Source organism: Hippichthys cyanospilos, chromosome 15 (genome assembly GCF_059441005.1).
Source record: "Hippichthys cyanospilos isolate Australia breed blue-spotted pipefish chromosome 15, RoL_Hcya_1.0, whole genome shotgun sequence".
NCBI classification, from domain to species: domain Eukaryota; kingdom Metazoa; phylum Chordata; class Actinopteri; order Syngnathiformes; family Syngnathidae; genus Hippichthys; species Hippichthys cyanospilos.
In genome coordinates, this window is record NC_142383.1 from 3,187,866 (window position 1) to 3,211,106 (window position 23,241).

The following is a 23,241-nucleotide window of genomic DNA, read 5'->3' on the forward strand; positions in this document are numbered from 1 at the left end:
GGCAAACAGCTTCTACTCATAAACTGTCTAGATTCTCAACAAATCCCACACAAAATAACCTGCCTCCAACTGCGCGCATAAATAAACAATATCTTGCCCCCCCCCTCATTTTTTTTTTTTTGCACTACATGATATTCTGCACTACATTATTAGCACCGTTGTCTCTGTTTGTTGTTTATTGCTATTTATTGCCATTTATTTATTGCTCAATTATGGAATGTAGTATGCTGCTCGGGGAAGAGAATAGAATAAGAATTTCATTGTATATTACTACTATAGATGTGACAATAAATCTCTTGAATCCTGAATCAATGATTTATAAAAGAAAATCTTGAAAATGATCACTGGTGCCCTAACTTTTTCATACCACTGCATAGCTCTCCTGCCACCTCATACTTCTCAATGCAATTGTGTGGCATTTTAGTAAAAACAAGGTGTTTTTCAGCATTAACATGAAGCAAGAAATTGCAATTTCTATTTATTTCAGTCTAGTATGTGGTCCATATCAACATAAGCCACCAATGTAACTGATAGTATCACGATCAGTGAAGAAAATAAATTGGAATATGAAGATAAGGGGCTCGACTCCAGGAAACTGAGACAAGGACAACCACAGTGCAGTCAATAGACGACACCTATCGGGAAAGAACACAAACCACAACTTTTCATGAACATTAAAAATGAACATACATGTTTAATAATACAAAAAACAAAACAAAACAAAAAAAACAATACAAGGCAGGATGATAGAAAAAAAAGCCATGTCATTCTGACAACAGCAATAATCAGTAACTGCAAAATGAAAGAACCGACTTGACAACTTTGTGGGCAAATCATGCCAAAGTCACCAACCAAAAACAGTGCAGGTTGAGATGATCATACCTCTCTTGAAAATATGCGCATACATGTCTGGGAGAGATGATTTTTTTTCTTTTAAATAGCAGTTATTATTAACAGTTGTCATCTATTCTCTATGACAACTTTCTACAGTACATCACAAGAAGTACACAAACTGAAAATTTGACATTTCTCATCTACATGCATTCAACCAAGCCATCCCCAATGGCTTTCAACATTTTTGTTCTCATCCCATTTAGAAAACGAGATCTTCTTTTTTCAACCTCAAAATATATCGCAAGAAACATTTATAGAAAGTTAGCTTGCTTTGTATAGTCATTCCAGTTGTAAACAACTATTCAGACTTGTTGTTTGAAAATTTCAGCCATACAACATTCATGGTGGACTCCAATAGAAAACTGCGGTCCGTGTTTACGGCAAACCTTAAGTTTTTCGTGAAAGTGACAAAATCAAACGCAAAGAAACGTCGCCCGGAAGATCACTGTATAACATTTATAGTAATACGAGGATCTATTGTATTTGTGACGTGATCTAACAAACCTGACGGCATCACTTGAAAGTCCCATTTTTCAAGTTGCGAATAAAAGAAAGACGTGTCAAATTTATAAGCAGATTTGGCCGTTAGGTGGAAGTCTGTTTTCATTACTCAAAAAAGTCACTAGTTACACTCAACCGTATTTCTGTATTTCACTTAGCTCAACTTGTGACAAACGTTTCAGAGAATATTGGCTCGTATCTTCTTAAACCCTTCCTTGGGATTTAAGGTGCAACAAGTGTTTTCCTTGAATTTCAACACCAAGAATGTATAACTGTTTTCAAACAAGTTAAACTGGAGGAAGCGCAGGTATAATAATAATCATTGTACTATCTTAATAATAAGTGTGTGTAAAGTCACAAACTATACTACACAAATACAACTTCTTGTTTTGTTTCTGTTGTTAACCTCCTTCATGGAAGTTTCCACAAGTACACAAAAGCATTATGCCAAGGTTTAAGTGAAAGAACAAACACTGGCTGCAACACTTAAAAAAACACACACACACACACACACATCAAAAGCAGTTTGGTAAAATCAGGAAAAAACATCTTTTTTTTTATATCACAGTTTTCATTTGCAGACATCTTGAAGGTTCCATTTCTTTTGAATAAATCTTCGATTGTAGAATTAAGTCTTGTTTTTTTTTGTTTCTGTTTTTTTTAAAGTCCATTATACAGCGTCTCCTGCTTTGTTCTTTACAAAACCCTGCTTCTGTTGTTTGGGATACTCTCATCGGTCATTCTCAACAAAATGTTTTCTGTCCTTTTGTGTAGGAAACTCGTAAACTGTCCGCTAAAGGATCGCTGGTTGATGAAAGCCCCCATTTCTGACATAGGAAATCTCAATGAAAAGTATTCTTAAAATAATAATCATGTTATGTATACCCAAATTAGTTGTTGACTCTTTGAGTGCCAAGCGTCATCTAAAAAGGCAAGCCCTAGAGCCAGCCGATTTCGAGCATTTTGACGCATCTTTCAAGGCCGACACAGGACTGTATTGGATGACTATGTAGACATAGGTGGTCACATCTGAAAGATTCTATCCCATTCTTTAGCAAGAAAAAGAAAGTGAGATTCTACCATATTCCGTTCTTTAGTAATCGCCGTTTGATAATAGGTCATTTGAGCTATTTCGGACAGTGACTTTGATGCCAAATTTTTTTTTAGTAGCATCTGAAAGATCTCAACAGTCCTTCCCTTTGATAAAACATGAACAAAAACAGGGAAAATGTGTTTTTGACGGCAAAATAACATTTTGTGTACATATATAACTACATTACAACAGTTCTCAATTAGCATAATATTAAGAGGAGTAATATATAATATTAAGTGTCATCTGTGCATTCATTAAAAAAAAACATAGTTGATAAGAATTCTTGTCACTGGCATACAACCTAAGTATCTTACATGACAAAAATTCTCATCCATGGCACGGAAAGAATTAAAGTTTGGTCAAATGTAAAGTAAAACCTGCTTGAAAGAAAAGGATATCCTGAAATTATGGGATGCTGGGTGCAAATAAACATTCATTAAATATCAACCGTGAAAGGACTGAAAAAAAATGATCATTAAAATAGTAAACAGTAAAACAGTCATTGTTTTACGATTAGGGTGAAAGGAGAAGTGCAAAGGACTTTGAAAATAAAGACTGGATTTACAGTGCAATAATTTGGGCTTTGATAATGCATATTATCAATTCCCAATGATGGAGTTGTAAGTGTGAAACCAAAGTACGACAGTTGCCAAGACGTTGGGCTTGGTATAGCATACATATATCCTGTTCCTTCAATGGAATCAAAATGAGAAAATGGGTTTCCATGTGGTCATATTATACCCAAGTCAGACAGAAAAGGATGAGGATGTCTCTTTCTCTTCAGGATTCTAAACTCTTTCAGTGCCATGGACGAGAATTCTCGTCTTTTAAAATGGTAATAAAAATAATAAATAATAAAATTTTCGTTGTCTTTTTTTATGGAGGGTACCTGGCACCCTGGACTAGTGCTTATCTAATATGAAGCAAATTGAGCGCTGTAGTGATAATCATGACAATTGGATGGCAATGTTGCCATGCATAAAACACATTTTACATACAGTGGACCCCCGGGTTACGGCTTTCCTGCCTTTTTTACGTGTGGAATACTAAGTTTTTCGCCCACTCTTTATGGCATTTTTCCATTTTATGCCATCAACAACTGTGATGACCTGTGAGCTTGACTGTGTTAGTGTTGTTTTACCTCCCTCTTCAGACAATTTTAGGTAATTGCACTTCTTTTCTGTTCGCGTCAAACTGCCTGCGACTGCGCGCAGGGCTTATTTCGTGGCATCATCGATCAGCGCATTCTGGGTTTCTTTGTGATTGCAGCTTCTTGACAACAACAATGTTCTCGTGGTTTCCATTTGCTCTTTGTGTTTAAAAAGGCATCGCTTGTGAGTTCTGTTTTGCTTTCTTTGTGTGACATGCATGTTTGCTGGTACATTTTACATTTATAAATATTTTGTTTATTTGTTTGTATTGTTTTAGTTTTACAGAGAAAAAATCGGAACCTCAAAAGACTGAAAGACTTAAAACTACACCAGCTTCGTCTCTTTGACGAACTGTTCGCTATCTGTCAAAGTGTGTTCTGACACACGCACATTGAGGACAGATTAACAACACTTACAAAATTTGCAGCACACTCATACGTCATTAGATGCATCACTGCATGCGTCACTAAAATGCTGCTCTGTTATTGGTTGGCGTCACTAAGATGCTGGTCTGCTACTGGTCAGCGTTACGCCGTCCCTAGGATGCTGCTCAGTTATTGGTCAGCGTTACGGTGTCACTAAGATGCCGATACGCTAAACATTTGATCTCGTGTGAGTGCTTACCATATTGTATTTATCGTGCATTTTAGTGCTTAATTCAAAATTACATTGGTTAGCCATGGGTCCCAAGATTGCTAGTGATGTTAAAGGTAGAAGTAAGAAGATGATTAGTATGGAAACGAAGCTGGAGATCAAGAAATACATTACGAAGAAGGCTAGGCTACCCTCGCTAGGGATTGTGGTCGAAAGTACTGTAGCTCAAGTCAATGTCACTGAAAGGTAAATAAAATTTCATTTTCCTTTAAATATTTTTTATTTAAGATGGTATTGTATAAATGTTCAGTATATTATATATAAGTACCACTTACTATACTATTTTCTTACCGATTTTTAATACGTACATACAATTTTGACGTTTTCACCTGGGGCTTTATACACATTGGCTAATTACCATAGGTTTTTATTGTACGATCCGGACTCCGGAAAGATGAGTGAAAATTCTAAATACACAGGTACTGGCACTCTAGAGGTTGCTTTTTCCAATAATGCTTGGCACTGAAAGAGTTAAAATCACACAAGCTTCATGTCCTCATATTCTGTGTGCGGCCTCTATTTTTGAATGCCTTTGACACAAACAAGTACGGTCAAATTGGGGTTCTTGTAGCATCTTAGTTGACAAAGACTTACAGTACTTGCCGTGCTGCTACATCGCTACCCACCTATTTGGAAATCGATTGAGCTCTAAGACTTATAGAATTATATCCCGTATTTTTTGGACTATAACCCACAACTTTTTTCTTATTATTTGAGCCCTGCGGTTTATAGTCCGGTGCGGCTTATCTGGATTTTTTTTTTTTTTTTTCCCCTATCCACCAGGAGCCAGTCCACCAGTGAAGCTACGGTTATTGTCTATTCAATATGTCAATTTGTGGAACAACTATGAAATAGAAAAGATAAAAATCATGTATAAAATGAATAGGCTCTTGGATATATATGTGATTGTATTGTGTTTATATGTTCACACTGTTGCTGTAAGTGTGCAATTAAATAAAAAAACGTATACAATTTTCAAACACCATCTTTCTGCGTAAATATCTGATGTTAAGACCGGTGGCTTATAGTGCTGTGTGGGTTATCCGTGACAAAAAAACCAACCAAACAAACAAACAAACATGTTTTTTGTTTTTTAAAATTTTTGCTCAATTTTTGCTGGTGCGACTTATACCAGTGTGGCTTATAGTCCAAAAAGTACGGTAATGTGATTTACAGTCATTAGTTACCAACTTGATCTGCTGTCTTTTCATCTATATTTCAAACATCTATACAATGACTTTATGCATTCAAAAGATCCCCCAGGGCTGTTGTCATTTTGGGTCTGCAGAGCACGTACAGGATCAGGCGTGTTTCCGGTCTCGTGTTTCATTTCTGTCCAGGGAGAAAGGGGGGTCTGCAAAGTCTTACGACGTTTTCACCAGGTCGTAGACATAAATGAGATGGTCGTCGTCAAACTTGATGAAGTATACGGAAGGCTTGGCCTCCACCTGGTGGATGACCATGCCTGTTCGTTTGCCTCCGTCCTCTTTGGCATACTCAACCTGTTTACCCACCAGACTGTCCACCACCTCACCTGGTTCCCTCTCAGCTGGAACGCTATCATCTGTGCAAAAAGGGATGGAAAAGTATGGTTAAGACAAACAGACTGCTAACGACTGCCCATTGATTGAGCTGCAAGATGGCGCAAACAGCCACACAGTAAGAGCAAACGAGCCGTTTTATTTTCCATAAAACTCATATTTAATAAGAAACGAAATCGCCAATGTGCCAAACATAATTTATATGCACATTTTACACTGTGGAAAGTATTTAAATATCATGCTACGCCCCCTTTAAAACAACTAAACAGAATTACAACAAAACAAAACAAAAACACTGTATTGTAGGATTCATTGTGGCGCTTGTGAGGCGTCACAAGGCACCAAGTAGCCCTCATGGACTATAAGTAGCCCTCTGTTATAAAAATAGTTAATTATAAGTAAGTAGAAAATGCTAAAGTCACAACACCCAGGCTCTGCCCCCATCATCATGGGAACAAAAGCCAAACTCACCGTAGGCCTGATGTGTGTATACTACAAGTGTCAAACTCGCAGATTCGGCCTAATCATTTTATGTGGCCCGCAAAACACATATTGACTTCAAGTTTCTGGCTAAAATACCAAATTTGCAAATTGTCTTCAACTTTAAAAAGTTTGAGAGGAAAAGGACAGCCATTTTTTGTTCTCAATCTTTCTTTAGAATCGTTTTTAAGGGCCTCTGATCACAAAACTAGGTAACTATGTGACAAACACACTTCAAATTTATTTGACTTCACGGTCATTCCAGCCAGAAACTAGACCTACAATGTGGGCCACGATAAAAAAATAGTTTGACACCCCTTGTGTATATTGTATGGTGTGCTGTGCATGTACTGCAGTTGCTCACATGTGCCAAGCGGGGCTGCCTCAGTTAAACAGATCTCTGGAAATGTATTTTGACTTGTGATTTCACTGCTCTTATGACTTTGCATAATTTAGATTGCTCAAGCAACTGCTGGCATTCCCCCTGCACATCCACAGTGAAAAATAATCAAATGACCTCCAAAGCAAATTGCACTCACTAGAGTCTGGCATGATGCGTAGGTCTCCTTCTTTAAAGTCATCCAGCAGTTGGTACATGTAGAGGACAGGGTCTTTCTCGTACGTGATATAGAACCAGGTGGTCATGATGGGAGCCCGGGCCAGCACCATTCCCCGCCATTCCTCCTTCGGACCTTCCTCCGTCTCAAACATATGTTCCACGGCTTTTCCGATCATTGTATCTGCTAGATTGACGTCTGTCAGGCGGGATTTAGCTGCATGTGTTGAATCATAAAAATATGACATGAGTCGCTTTCCAGGAAGATATGCAGAACTGAATTGCTTTAGATGCAACAAGACTGTACTACTTATGTGGACATTGATGCAGTTAAAAACATAAAATTAAGAGTCTACCAGTGTTTATTCAAAGAAAGACAACCCCAACAATTGTAGAATGGTCTAAACTAAAGGAAATGAATATATTTGTTAAAAATCAAACACACACGCACCCACACACGCACACAAACATGCAAAACAATGTATGCCTTTTGGCAGTCAATTGGCTTTAGGAACAGACTGTGACTGATTTGGAAATGATTGATGAAAATGAAATAAAGCCACATACGTTGGTTCTGAATTTAATCTTTTTTTTTAATTCTATTCAGTTTTACCACCTGTTTAAAAAAGACTCATTTTAATGTGCACTTTTTTTTTTGGTAAATATTAAAACAAACCAGTAAAATTGAAGACCCGAAGTCTAGTTATTCGATGAGATATTGTAAACAAAAGTGACTAGATAGATATTACACTTGATTACAATAAACAGTCTAAGAAGTTTCACCCCCATCATTCGCTTTTATATCGTGAGAGGAAGCCCACATTTATTTAGACGTTTGCAGCTATTAACATTGAATGCATTGACAGATTTTTTCTGAGTTTCAAATGTCTGACTGCATTTGAATACAACATGCAGTTAACAGCTAGCGCTAATTCTGGAAATTTGTGCCATATCATACATTCCCAGCCTGGTGGATTAGCAGCTTCTTAGCATCCTTAATCAACAACTGAGTGTGATTTTTCACTGGCGGTGAGTTGAAACGTGACAGGATGTGATGGCAATGCTATTGTCACATTACACGACAGATGCCTGCTGGCAGAGGTTTTTGCCTCATCACAACGTCCTTTTTCAGATGTGTTGATTCAGTTTTAATTGTCTTTCGGGTGAAAACCCAAAATGCATTTTTCTTTTTACCATTTTCAGCTGAAATGTTTCGCTGATCGAAAATTTGTCCCATCCCCATTTCAAACCAAAAAGCTCTCATGTAAGGACGCACATGTCTGTGAAGGCTGCGCCAAAAAACCACAGCTCCCACAGATCACTCAGTGTGAGTATTTGAAATGTATAATTTTTGATACTGAGTATACACCTGGGCTCCCCTTTCTTTTGATTGGTAAATTTCAACTAGTGAAAATCCCTGGTGTAAAGCTGGCGATGATGATTCCTATAGATTGTGAAAAACTGAATGAATCTCATAATAGGGCACGGAACAGTTAAAATCTAATCATATATTTAAAAGGGAATGGCTTTTACTCAAACAACACAGCCTCAAAATTAAGACAGCACAAGAGCTGACACTGCATGTCAAGACTGTATACATTAAGAAAAAGTACAAATATTCTTGACCGCGAAGTCATTTAAAAAAATCTTATTCTTCTTTACACAATTCATGAGAAATGAAATCACTATTATATAAGTTACTTAATTCATTATTTAAAAAAATAAATAAAAAACAATTACCGGTACTGGTAGTCGAAAAAGTCACAGAAATGGTGAAAACGGGAAAGTAGTGTTGACATATTGGCATGTTGAACAAATTAGGTCCGAATGCAGCTTACACTTACCCAGTCGGTCAGGGAGCACCTCCAGTCCTTGAACCCTCTCATCCTTGTGCAGCTCCAGACCATACACACAGTCAAAACCATCATACTTTATCAAATAAAGAGATGGATTCACTGGCACCTGATTGGGTGAAAAAGATGTAACACCCTTCAATAATTGCTGAAGTCAAGAAAACAATGCATGCATTAAAAGGATCTTAAAACAAGATGTTGTCTTGGAATTTAATACTGATGACCATTGATGGTAAAGTAAAATTGTGATTGTTCCAAACCCCTCATTTCTTTTAATATACATGTCATTTTTGAAAGATAAGAGAGCTCACATTGTTTGGATATTTGCAACTAATGTTTAGCGTATTGATGGACATTTTTTAATATGAATTGAGCGACTGCATTTGAATGTATCCAGTGTTTCTTCTGCACACATACAGTAAGTGCTAATGGCGGCAATAATTGCAATCTAATTCAGGGGTCCCCAATCTTTTTATCACCATGGAGGCCATTGCCTCAAAATGTACAAAAATGTACACAAATTACATTGATTAAATCGATCGTATAGCTGAATTCCAAATGCTATTTATTTCAACACAAAAATATGTTAATTAGATGCATATGGGAACTTATCAATGCAAAACCTTTTGCTTATGCTCACATATACCAAAGGGCAATACCTGTCACAAACGAAAATGCTAACAAGTTAAATGTATACAGTACAAGGCAGCACTATATAAAATGCTAAAATTAGCTAGCATGTTACTCACAGTCAGAAGTTGTTCAACAAACAAACTAATTTTGGGCAAATTATCATAAATGACAACATTCTTACAAAAAAGTTTAATTTACAGACACTTGTGGGACAGATTTCACAGAGAGACAGAACGAGTCAAACAAGAAACAGATGAATGAACTATTAATGGATAAACTAAATAAATTCCAAAACATCATTATTTCTGGTACGGTCCATGCGGCCCGGTACCAGTTGGTTCACGAACCGTGGACTGGCGATTGGAGACCTCTGATCTTGTTACACCCCCTTTAAAAACAACTAGCATCCTAATTAGCAATAAAAATGGTTTTGAGACGAATCTGTGTTGATGTTGGTCACTATGTTTTGGGACAGCAATAAGAACGACTATAAATCGGTCCAGGGGGAAAGTTAAGCAAGCTGTGTGTTTCAGGCCAAGCTTGGCCCTTTAAGAGAAACTGGATTATGGGAGATGGTGGAGTCGGGACTGCTCTTCACGCTCATGCTCATGGTTCGGAAATCTTAGGACAGGTAAAGAGAAGTAGCACGCGGCCCAACTCCAACTTGACATTCATGTATAATTTGGTATACTGTACAGTGAACCCTCGTTACTTCGCGGTTCTACTATCGCCGGCTCGCTACATCGCGGATTTTTTTTCCAATACGCGGATTCATGACTTCAAGATTTTTTTTTCATTACATATTGAACTTTTGCAATAGTTCCCAAGCGTGCTGCTCCCGCGAAGGCTTGTACTGAGCCTAAACACAAACAAAAAATGACAATTGCTGAGAAGGTGACTTTTCTCGAAGAGAGAAGTTACGCGGCTGTGGCCTGCCACTTGGGAGTGAACGAATCCACCGTTTGCTACATTAAGGACGAGGCGAATATTAGATGACGACTGCCATCCCCTTTGGCTATTCAGCGAAGCCAGTTGTTAGCTGCTTTTAGGCAGCTGCTTCAGCAATCTGGATTGCCGACTGCCGACAGATGAAGAACATAGTGAAGCCCTTTCTTTTGAAGTCTCGCACAGTTGCGGTCATATTAGTAGCTGCCCGGACGTTAAATTAAAGTACATGATCAAACAATGTACATGATCAATGTTGAGTTTACACTTGAAATACCATTTTATTATAAAAGAAATCTAGATAAGAGATTTCCAACGGTCTGATCAAACATGGCAATCATTGTGCGCGCGTGTCTACTAGGGGCAATGCGCTCATACGTCACTACACGTGTCACTGCCTACATCACTTCAATGCTGGTTCCCTATTGGTCGGTGTCACGACTCCCCAAGATACTGGTCTACTATTGGTCGGCGTCCCGGGGGTCACGAAAATGCTAGTCTGCTATTGGTTGGCGCACGGGGGTCACAAAGATGGCTGCCTAAAGACTTTATCTCGTGTGAGAGTGCTTTCAGTATTGTATTTATTGTGTATTGTATTTTAGTGCTTAATTCAAACTTGAATTGGTTAACCATCTGACCCAAGATTGCTAGAGATGTTAAAGAGAGAAGTATGATGATTTATATGAAAACGAACCTGGAGATAAGAAATACGAAGAAGGCTAAGCCTAGGCTACCCTCACCATGGAATATGGCAACAAGCTCGTTGCTCAAAGGTAAATAAATCCTTTATATATTTTTTATTGATGTTATTTAGTTGTATACATGTATATTATATATATATATATATATATATATATATATATATATATATATATATATATATATATATAAGTAGCGCTTACAATACTATTTTGATACCAATTTTTAATATCTATATAAGGTTTTGATGTTTTTACCCGGGGCTTTACACGCATTAACTAATCAACATAGGTTTGGATTTCCCGCCATACGGCGAATTCGCATTACGATCCCAACCGCGGAACGGATTAATCTCGTAAATCGGGAGCCCATTGTATGTGAGTGCTAATATTGGAGATTATTTATGAAGACCATAGGTGTCGAACTCCAGTCCTCGAGGACCGGTATCCTGCATGTTTTTTGGTTGTCTCCCCCCCTACACACTGGTTCAAATGATTACCAAGCTCTGCAGGAGCTTGAAAATGATCTTAGTCATTTGTATCAGGTGTGTTTGAGAGATAGGGTTAGAAAACATGAGGTACATCCGCCCTTGAGGACTGGAATTTGACACTTGTGACGTAGACTGACACTGTCCAATACATAATTTTTGGCTGGGATCGGACCAAATCCCCAGATCAATGTCAGACGAGACAAAATTCTTACCTGGTCAAGAACTGTCCCTTTCCATACTACATGTCCACTTCCGTCCTTCCAGATGTGCTGGATCCTGCAGCCAACAATGTTCCGTCGTGGCTGTGACAGAACTTTAGTAGTTGGGCCCAGATTGCTCTTGTGTTTCCTTCAGAGTGATAGGAAACAAGTCATTTGAGGGTCACCATATAATCCCAAAGAGGAATAAGTGTAACGACTCACTTATTGGGATTTTTTTTCTTCATCATATTTGCAGAAACACCTGCATGCCCTGAAGAGAAACAAAGAAATAAATAAAAACATTACAAGAAAGTTCCACTCATGGTGATTGTTTGGCATGCCAATCATGATTGTAGATGGAAAATGTCATGCACGTTTCATATCAGTAACAAATACATACAGTGGCACAAATTGAAAATCTGAATAACGTAGGACCTGTATCAGCAGTGTCTCTGTGATCCGGAGTGCTCTTCATTCATCTGGAAGCAGGGGGGCAGCCAGGCTGCCCAGCTACAACGCAAAACTCTTCAAGGCTAAAAAAAAATGCAATGAAACCTTTGCAAGTGATAAATATAGAGAAAACACAGAAAGCAGGCCGGATGAATGGATGGCCAAGGTATGTGATTAAGACACAACAGATCAATCAAACAAGACACTCAGTCGGGTGTAAAAAAATGGATCAGGACAACCCCAATAAATACATTTAGCTGAGATATTTTCCATTATGTAAGAATAAAGTGTAGGGCAAATGAGTTTTTTTCCCCCAGTTAATTGGATTAAAACCATTTTTCCCAATCTATCCCTTTATTGAAACACAGGAATTATTTCAAATTGGCATTGTAGAAAATGCAAAAAGTATAATTCAGTTGCTACATTTGTGTATAACATGAAAAGAGGCAAAAGTTATGATCATTTTAAATTTACTTGTGTGAGGCAAGTTTTCATTTTGTGCCTAATGAAAGCACATTTAATGGCAAACAGGTTGCGTATGAAAGGTCAATGAGAGTGCGCTTACTTGCAGGTATAAAAGGTCTTTAAGCTACAAATTAAATAAATAAAAACTCCACAACATTTAATTTGCTTCTCAAATCACATTACTGAGTCATAAAATTGCACTGCAAAGGGAAAAAAATGCCTTGAATGTATCTAAATGATTAATGGATTATAATAAGTGATACATTTTATCATCAATTAGTTGTTGTTTATCTGATTAATCGTTGCACCCTTAGCTTATGAATGAATTGGCAGTACTTACATTCCTCTGTCATTAGATGTTGAGCAGTCTCTCAAGGTGCTGTCCTTCACATTAATTCCGGCACATTAATCCAGACCAGACCTGTGATAATAAAACAATGCTAGTCTGTACACCAGAGGTTGATAAAAATAGAAACTAGACCGTAAAAGAAAAAAAAAACAAAACAAGAAAACGTAGAGAGGCTAATGACTTCAACTTGGTCGAATGTTTGGATGTTACATTGCTTTGTAAATCAGCATAATGATTTCATCATTCATCTTCACCATGATGGATTCTCTTTAGACACATTTCTTTTAAGTCATAAAACCTCATTCAACTTGCGTGGCAAACAATTGCAAACACTAGTTAGTTTGGCCTAAATGACTTCAAAACAAAATTGATCAGGACAATTCCGCTGAACATGCATCTCGTGGACTGAAGGTCAAAGACCTCATTGCTTCCAACTGGCTAAGTGGACTAAATTTCTCTGGCAACAGCTTAAGTTGGGAGAACTTAACATGGATGACTCAGCATTATATAAACATGTTAAAGAATAAAGATGGATTCCCTAACGCATTCGGAAATTCTGCAGCAGGACAAGACTTATCAAAGCTTTCGCTAGGCCCAGTAGTATCACTCAATGAAATCCTTATTTTGTTCGCTTCTCCAAGCAGACTACCTTTCCATAATCGAGCAAATAGTAAAGTAGGCAATAAGACAAAAACAACAATAAACAGTAATAAAGAAATAAGGGCAGTAATAATGAACCACTAATAAATGAATTGACTAACATTCTGAGCAAATAATGGAGTAGCTGGAGTAGAAGAAACTGTATACATGTGAGGATGATTGCGCAAAATATCATGTAGTGCAAAATATGATGTATTTAGCAGCTTCATAACCATTGTTCAAAGATCAGAAAGATTTTCTATAAACAATTATAATTAAAAGACATGACAAATTGGCTGTATGCTTTCAATCTGTTTTTGGGCATCAAAGGCTTCTTAGAGTGGGCAGTGAATTAGAGCAAGCTATGTTACATCCGTATGTCGAGCACCCAGCTATCCTACCAAAGGCCAGTCACATCACACGGTTACTAGTTGCTCACTATCATCAACATACACAACATCAAGGGTGGGACGTGACAATAAGTGCATGACTGAAAAGAACGTTTGGATACTTGGATGCGGTCAAGCTGTTTTCATCCTATGATTGTAGCTACAAATTGCAGGAAATTCAAACGAAGAACAGAAAGAAAAAAAAAGCCAAAAGTCCTCCCTTTGCCTGATGTAGGATGGATTGTTTTGGTCCATTTTATGTAAAGGAAAGAAGAAAAATAGTTAAAATATTATGGACTGCTCTTTATGTGCTTATTCTCATGTGCGGTACATATTGAGATAACAGTTTTTATTTCTCGGTGTGGAAATAGAGTCAGACAAAAGCATCAACTTTGTTGGCGCAAAAAGAGAATTCCTGAAGAAATGACCTGGATCCACTTATTCATAACAAAAATCACAAATGATTTGGTGGGAGTGTAGATGCCATAAAAGGTAAGTCTCATTTATTTCTTTCATTTATTTTATAGTTTCTAATTTTGTTAGAGATTATTTCATGTTGAATTTTCAAGTACCGTATTTCTGAGTTCAAGTCGACCATGCTTATAAGTTGACCCCCCCCCACCACCTCGGGTAGTCATCTTCAGACCCATCCGATTTGTTTGAAATGAAGGTCTTCGGAAATGATTTGCTGATCATCTTACGTGGGATGTTCTTTACCCAAGTGATGACTTTTGTGAGATCAGAGCAAAGAAGGTTGCCCTTCGCTGTTTCTCCCCCTACCTGCCGACATCTAGGCTGGATTGTTCAAGCAAACGTCACAAGAGCTAAAGCAGACAAGTCAAGCTGTCTTTTCCCTTTCATAGTGTGTCAAAGTCCGCCACGCAGCCTCATTGTTGACAACATAGAGGCCTTAAGCATTTTTCGACCTTCTGTGCAAATACTCTACAATTGGTGCATTCTATATCGAATTGCATGAATATATAATCATTTTAAGTCTTACTTATTTCGCAATTTTAATTAATGTAATTCAAACACAGATATGTGGTAAAAAATTGGTCTGTTTTGAGTCGTGGTTATAAATCGATCCCCCTAATATGGGGGGTGAAAGTGAGGAAGCAAAACTCGACTCGTACTCAGAGAAATACGGTTATTTAATTTTGGGTTTAAACGTCATTGAAGAAGAGGAATATACTTTTTGTTCCTTGCATACGCAATTGTTAAGGGACACAGTTGATTGTGAGGCGCCGTACGGTGCATTGACAAGTCGAGAGCTTGCCAAAAAGACAGGACGTATGCTCACAAGATTTGTATTTCATTCCTTTTGAAAGTGGCCAAAGACGATATTAAATGTCTGTCAAAACAAAAAAGGCTGAACCTTGATTGAACTTAACGGGTGTACCAATCCCCAATTGCTCTTTGTTCGACATCAGATTTTAATAAAATATTGGATTTTGAGTGCATAGAAAACCAATGAACACCAAGCAGCAAATTTAGGGGATCAAACAAGTCAATCAAAACATATGTTGTACCCTACTATGAAAGTTAGCAAGGATGATTGGCAAAAGTAGTTAAAAGGAACATTCTCATAGAGCCTGAGCCTGCAACTGCTCAGTAAAGTTTTCATGTCTGAAACATGAGACTTGACCCAGAGAGGAAGTCAGTCCCCTGTGTATTATTTATCTACAAGGAGGCTCTTACGTAGATCTGTAACATATCTAACACTCAAAAGGAGTTAAAATAGAAAAACATTATAAAAGTACAGTAGTTGAGGATAGCGGAGACATGCACAGTGACAGAAATCAAATAGAAAAGAAAAATGTGCCTCCTTCTCAGGTGTCCCCAGCAGCTAGCAAGAATTTGCAAAGCCAGGCAAAATGTCACATGGAACGAATTAGTTCCCTTAACTTGTTCTTGGAATGTCTACGTGCTTCAATGGTAAACTTGCGGACTAAAACGTCATCACAAACAAGGATCACTAAATGGCATGTCATAACTACTCCAAGTTGCTTTTCTGAAAAAGGGGGTGTTTGATAAATTGGGAGAAGATAACAAAAACAGGATATGAACTAAGTGTCATAATGACCTTAAAGAGACTTGACTCATGACCACGGGCTTTGTAGCAAGAAGTGTGACCATGATAACAGCTGTGGTGAAGCAGAAACTTGCCATGAGCAGACATTTTAGAACGAAAAAAAGAAATGCTTATCTCAGCTGGTTACCTGCAGAGGCAACCAACCTTTGAAAAACACAGGAGACATTTTGCAGTGTTTGGCTGCAGCTGGGGTTACTTTTTCTCCTGTTGCCCTAGGCAACGTGTGATTAGTCATTGTTGTAGTTGGGCAAAGTTGTTCTGGACAGAAACAGGTCAGTGTGATCCTGTGCAGCATTGAAACCAGAAAGGAGGTCCATTTTAACAGGTAGCACTACTCAGTTTACCCCCCCCCCCCCCCCCCCCCCCACCAAAAATAAATGTTTTAAAATGTAGGTAAGAAAATATCAGGGGTGTCAAAATGCAACAATAATTGTGATCAATTCATTACGGTCACAATTAACCCATTTGCTCCCATTAGGACGATGAGTGCCTGCGCTTTTGAAAAAATGTTAGTGGGTGTAGGGATGGTAGCAATAAGATGAAATGGAATCCCAGCAATTCCATATACTGTACACCCATCTACAAATTCTAGTGGTTTTTAGCAAGGTTTCCACACACAAAAAGCCAGTGCTGGTCCGACTGTCAACAAGGGAGCTTGCCTTGTACAATTGCTCATGTATTAACCATCTAGTATTATGAAATATATTGATAATATGTGCTACATACAGTATATGTGTTCCTATAGATTACACTAATTACTATTCAATGTTCCCTCTAATTTTCAATGCGTCTGAACATTCACATAAACTCCATGAGCAGACTTTGGACCAAAGTAAACAACTTCATACATGCACACAGTGAGTTGCCATGTGCAAATCTGATGTCACTCCTAAAGTGACCTATATTACATAACTCACATTTTGTCATTAATGAGCAAGGAAGGAGGGGGGATCTGAGTATATACAGGGCCTAGCTGCGGCCCTGGACCGAGCCAGCCTAAGTGGGCTCATTCGTGGCTCGTGCTTTGATGACACAAGGCAGCTTGGAACTCCAAGAATTCATGTGAAATGCACGACAAGATGATGTCCAACAACATATGTGTGGACCGGTAATGTGCTTTTGGATACTTATCCCATCATCTGTGAGGGGATTGCTGAGGTGACAAGCGTTGTCCGGCACCAACATGGGAGAACGATGCATCAATGATTGACATGTTGCCAAACAGATCACAATTATTTTTGTTCGTTTTCAAATAGTTTTTTTTTTTTAATATATCTTGAGCAATAAGTGTTACAGACATGACAGTGTACAGTAAATTGCACTTGTCACCATCGTAATAAACAGGCCACAAGTAGTGAAAAAGAAAAAACTCTCAACCAGTTTCACCACTTGTTTTTCTATTTGCATACACTCCAACAGTCATTCCATCTTAAAAGAAGCGCTATTCTTTTTTACTTTGGCTTGGTGAGTGGATGTATCGCTGCTCATTCGTTTTGCCAGCACAAAGAGCTAGCTAACCTGCGTGGGGTGTATCTGCAGGGAACGTGCGCAAACATTGTCAATGCGTTTGATTGGATGAATAGCTTAAGTGAAACTTATCTTATCATTGGCTAGACACTTGTCTCTCGCTGACACAATGCAAAATGGTACAGAAAAAAATACTAATGGTAATTAATCAGATAAGATTAGGTCTAACGTTAGATATTATTTAATCCGTTTGGATTGTATTTTGTTTTATGCGCATCATAGATTTTCTAATACGCTGAGAATAGTGCTCAATTGCGCATCTTAGAGGGAACATTGATTACTATGTATTGTTGGTGATCATTTTCACTTCTTGGGCACGTTCATATTATTATTATTATTATTATTATTATATTATAAAATACAGATGTGACAAAAAATCCCAGGGCCAGTAACCTAAACTATGGCAATGGGATATTTTTTTTAAACTAATTGTCCAAGTATCTGACACTTATACTCAAGTAATATATGCCACGTGTGTGTGTGTGTGTTTTGTGCTTTATGCTTTGCATAAATATAATATATAGCTTTAAGATCTCTGTATGCTGATTAGATTTGATTATATGCACCAGGCCTCTTGTTCTTAAAAAACCAATCACACCCTGAAGTGGACACAGACTGGCTGTCTTGGTATTTGGCATGAAACGATAAGGCTCATCTTGTGGTTGGGAAGCAAATTTCATGGACATTCTGAAGACGTAAAATGGAAGAGCATGTGAGAGGAGCCGCAACGATGAATGTTAGATTTAACTTAAAAAAAAAAAAAAACACCCCAACAGCACATTTGATAAAGGTAGAGTTACATGTCGTCTTTGTACAGCGAAGAAGCTTGCTTACCACAAAGAAACTCAAGTTTCTGCGACAGCATAAATTCTAAGCAGTAGCACCCAGCTGTGACTGCAGCCAAAAACTAACACTAACTGTAGCGACAAAGATGCTAAAGTAACAAGCCATAGCAAAGTTCTTTGCTAAACTAAACTCAATATCTAGAATTTCAGCAAATCTGGGATGGCAATGACTGACAATGTTCTATTTTATTTATTTTTTTCCTATTTATTTGGCAATTGACAAAAGAAAACAGCACCATTCCTCCTGATTAAAGGTTGCATCCAGTATGGGACTAGTCTCAAATTCAGCAAAAGGGAAATGGTTGCAACTGCATCTGTTCATTTCGGTACAAAAGAAAATAAATTAATGAATGTTGTTATTGTTGTAGAAATATCTTTTTTTATCTGCCACAAAAATACCTGGACTGTAAATTAAAAGAAATACTGGTTGAGGGATTTTCTCAGATTTTAAGAAGGGTTTAAAAAGAAATAAATGAGATCAATTAATTACAGATGTTAATTCACCACTCGTTTTTCAATTTCTTGGCAGCACTAAAAATGTTTCCTGAGCCAAGTTCCAAAAAAACAATGCTTATAATACTATTGAATGCAGACCTTTGCCGAGATCGAATGATGCAAACCTGTCCTTCAAATGCATAGTACAATCGACGTACCAAGAACGTACAGTAAAAAACACCCAGGAATTCAAAGTCCAGCAGTGTCTACAAAACGCCACAAGGTGACAGTATCACTCTGAAAACACAATGATGTTCCCTCTCCATTACATGGCTAAAAAGCGTTATTGCATAGTTTTTGTTTTAATGTGCAGTGGTTACATTCTCTTCCCACCAGGATGGCAGTAAGGACTATAACATGTTAATTAAATAATTTCCTGTGTAGATAATAGTATTGTGTAGTGATGACAATTACAGCATAGATTACAATCAATTCTTTCACTTTGTTTCAGGCCGGAAAAATTCTTTAGTACTAAAACTAGTTAAAAGCATCACGAAATAGATTGTGTTTGGATCCACCACAACTCACGAGTTATCTGCAAATAAATTACTTTTTGTACTGTTTACTAGCATAGGCCATACTCCCTAAAGTGTCTCAAGGGCCTCCTGGTCCACAATTCATAGTGTTAGACGACACACAAACACTCAAAATCCTGAATCCTAACCTTGATCAACACTTTGGCTTTTGTAAGAGTGAAACAGATCAGGTCATATGACAAACATAAACATTATTTTCATTAGACTTATTGGCATTAATAAAAGGTAGATTGTGGTCCCTCAGAGTTCTCTGACAGTAACATCCAAAGTCCAGCTGATGATTACAAGACTTTTTGTGCTCATTTTGATAGGGCACCGATTGTTTGAAAGCCCTTTTTTCTTTCCTTAAAGGGTAAGTCAACCTTAAAGTTTTTTTTACATTAATACAGGTTCGGAGGTACTGGACCCCACCAGTCTCATATGCACATTCACAGAGGCCTTCTTCAGTGAAAAATTAAATATGATTGAAGACATAGGTATATGTTTTAACTGCTGCACAAAAATGAACCATGTATGAATATCACCAACACAGTGCATGAACTCCCAATTACAGAGCTACACATCTGTGTGATTTCTGAAGTTGCATTTGAGAGACCAATTCAGATATGAATGGCTTCACCTTGGAAAGTGCTACTCTCATATCATTTTCACAGCAAAGTCTGTTGCTTGTCTTCATTTTTAGATATGTTGTAACAAGAAGTTTTTTAAAAATCCAGGGCCGGCCACTTTCTCTTTTTGCTCGACCTAGTGTGGGTTAAACAATTAAGAAAGAAATAACGCAACATACTACAACATCAGTAACATGTTGTCTCCAGAGTGCATTAGATTCCATGTGGCAGTGATTCGCCAAGCACTGTAATGTAATCATCTGCAGTGATGGCCAAGGGGGCGTCTCAACACATATTGACACCATGAGTCAGGTGTGTCTTCACCTCCGCAGCCGAGGCTCCACCGAACCCGAGATCGACTCACCAAACCCCTAAAGTTTGATTGAACCCGCGTCAGGAGCCGCTGCAGCAAGAGGGAAAATGGCCGTTCCTGAGATGGAAAAAAAACAAACAAAACGGGTGGATTTGGCCATTTGTGCCATATTTCACAAACATGGCATTCATCAGAATGCTGTGTTTTGACTCGTGGGGATGCACAGAACATATTACTGTCAGGAACATTTTAGGGTTGACTTCCCCTTTAAGAACACACTACTGTAATTCTGCATGTTGTGTTTCAATTGGCTGCTGGATTTCTTAATTTAATATGACCATGACCTAGAACAAGGATGTCAAACTCAATTTGATCGTGGGCCACATTGTAGTTATAGTTATAGGAGGGCTGGGATGACTGAAGTCAAATTTTCAAGTTCTGCAAACACTTGTGCTAGATTTTAAATCAAAGGCCGGCAAAAACTATTCAAAAGAGAGTTTGGGAACAAAAAATTGTTGATTTTTGTGTTGAAGACAACTTGCAAGTTTGGTATTTTAGCCAGGAACTTGAAGTCAAATCAGCATTTTGCGGGCCACTTAAAATGATATGATGGGCTGGATCTGGCCCCCGGGCCTTGAGTTTGACACCTGTGACCAAGAACATAACAATAGTTAATAATGATTAATAACTATCATCATAAGTAAATGGCCTTTCATTAGTTTAGAGCTTTTTTGCCTTAGGTCCTCAAAGTGCTTTACACTGACCAGTTATTTAACTAGTACGTACATCATCGTGAGAAACTGAGTTCAGTGTCTTGCTCAAGGACACTTAGGAATGGACCCGATGGCCTTGGATGGAACCGACACCCCTTGGTTGGGAGAAGACCACTCTTCCACTGAGTCATGCCACCTCACAAACAAAAACAAAGACTTCAAATGGACAAAGACCATTTTGAACCTAAGAGTGTTTGGTTTTACAACATGTTAAGCAGATATGGCAAAATACTGCATAGATACCATTATGCTAGCCTCTTTACAGATGAGCTTTTAGGACAGCAGCTGGACTGCTTTACGTGCAGGATTGAACTTCAAATTGACCATTGCTTCAAGTTAATTCCAAAGGTGGCTTTGGACAAATGGAGGTTTGCAATGCATTGAACAAAAATAAAATACGCAGCACGTTATGCTCAGATAATAACATAATGCCCATGCAGTAAACGCAGTTTATCCCCCTTTCCTGCTAGTTTCAAGGCAAAAGTTGCTTGTGTTCGTTAGCAGTAAGCTTGCTACTATGATCAATGCAAAACTATGAGGTTGAGAAAATGAAAAATAATCAGACATCATCCCCTTTGACTGAGAAACAAGCAAGCAGGTTCTGCAGGACCAGCGTCAGCCATGTTGCTCTCTTGATTTACTCTCGATTGTTTAGACACACATGCGCCAGTCACATAAAGAGGTTGGTGAACGGGTGGCAGGACAGAGGCACTGCCCAAAAAAGTAAAGGCATAAATACCGCAGGAAGAAAGAAAGCAGCAGACGGGGTTATGTCTCAGGCAGTCTGCTGCTGCTGTTGCTGCCGCTGCCCACAGCCCCTCCCCCGCCAGCCGCCACACCAACCGACTCTCTTGCCAAAACGAACGCACAATGTTTTTGTTTCGGGCGGTTTACCCGCAGCTTGACACGCCAGCTGCGCACCAGGAGGGCTTTCGCTTGTGTCTTACCGTTCTAATTTTTCATCAGCGGGTCCGGAATAGGGCTGCGGTGAGTTGTGTCGCTTTGGACTGACCGTCTTCAGAACCCCTTTCGAATTCACTGGAACGCGCAGCGACTGCACGGCCATCTCACCGTGGAAAGTTAAGATAGCCCTGCGCCATTGCGGAGTATCCGACGCAGTCTTTCAAAATAAAATAATGCGTCTCGCACAACACAGCGCAGCGCTTCCTAATTCTATTTTGCAAATCCCCCCTACGGAAAGAGAAAACATTTTTCACCCGGGGGGCCCCACTTGCCTCGCCGACCATAAACAAGATTTGTGTCTATAACAAATGTATGAGTATACTTTCAACTGTATCCTTTTTAACTTATTTTAATAAATGAAACACTTTAACTATTTTATGATTATTAGTAATGTTAATATTTGGAAGGAGAGGGACGTCTAATCGAAAAATGATTTAAAAAAATGTTGTGTTCCATGTCAATCATTTTTTAAGAATATAATTCACTGAAAAGCATTTAGCATTTGGTGATATTGAGTTTCAATCCATCGAAATAATCACTAAAGTAAAATAAACCGTTGTGATGTCAGTTTGGAAAGATTGGGTAATTTTATGCCCCAACCGTACGGTTGAATGACGATTTTTTTTAAATCCTATATTAAACCAGGAAAAGATCCATTAAGATTCACATGTCTTTTGCAAGGATGTCCTGAAGGAGAATTACAAATAATTAAGTTAATTAAAAATAAACGGCGAGATCGGAATTCAACAAAAGTTCCGACGAGCAAGAGAGGGAAAAGTAATTATGAGAAGAACAATACGATATAAATAATAATATCAAAGTAATTACCACCACAATTACAGTTGCAAAAGCAATAGTCTATTAATTAAATTAACAGCTGGTGACAAGGAGTTTGGAAGTAGTACGCTTGAAATGAACAAAAGAGCTTGTTTCATGCGGGCTTGGAGATCGTCCTAGGCCCATAGTCCAAAATAGGACAGACTCTTCCTCCTTAACTGGGTCCCTAACGTATAGTGGGAACCTCAAAATGCTACGGAAATAAATTTGGAACAGATGTATTGAGTGAGAGTACTTGAAACAGCTTTATACATTGTGTGATACCAACGT

The 23,241-nt window shown here is 38.2% G+C and overlaps 1 protein-coding gene across 4 annotated transcripts; it reads right to left on the reverse strand.

Moving 5' to 3' along the window:
- Positions 1-465: 465 nt before the first annotated feature.
- Positions 466-22,237, reverse strand: spina (spindlin a). 4 transcript variants are annotated; one of them, XM_088435313.1, is made up of 9 exons: positions 22,119-22,221; positions 20,450-20,515; positions 12,946-13,026; positions 12,126-12,223; positions 11,913-11,961; positions 11,703-11,838; positions 8,715-8,832; positions 6,854-7,087; positions 466-5,857 (listed from the first exon to the last, which is right to left on the reverse strand). In XM_088435313.1, exons 4-9 carry the CDS (start codon positions 12,163-12,165, stop codon positions 5,658-5,660), a joined length of 777 nt encoding a protein of 258 aa, XP_088291439.1. In that variant the 5' UTR covers positions 12,166-12,223; positions 12,946-13,026; positions 20,450-20,515; positions 22,119-22,221; the 3' UTR covers positions 466-5,657. The 4 variants fall into 4 exon arrangements, with proteins under 4 accessions (XP_088291439.1, XP_088291440.1, XP_088291438.1 ...); XM_088435314.1 differs by having other exon boundaries at positions 20,410-20,515; XM_088435312.1 differs by lacking the exon at positions 20,450-20,515 and having other exon boundaries at positions 22,119-22,237.
- Positions 22,238-23,241: the final 1,004 nt, after the last annotated feature.

What these genes read in the sequence shown, in the direction of transcription:
- spina (XM_088435312.1), bottom strand. Translation starts at nt 12,165, where the DNA reads ATGAAGAGCACTCCGGATCACAGAGACACTGCTGATACAG. An exon ending in AAGGGACAGTTCTTGACCAG is followed by an intron (nt 8,833 to 11,702) that starts GTAAGAATTTTG and finishes TCACCCAATCAG; the next exon opens with GTGCCAGTGAATCCATCTCT. An exon ending in ACGCATCATGCCAGACTCTA is followed by an intron (nt 5,858 to 6,853) that starts GTGAGTGCAATT and finishes CTTTTTGCACAG; the next exon opens with ATGATAGCGTTCCAGCTGAG.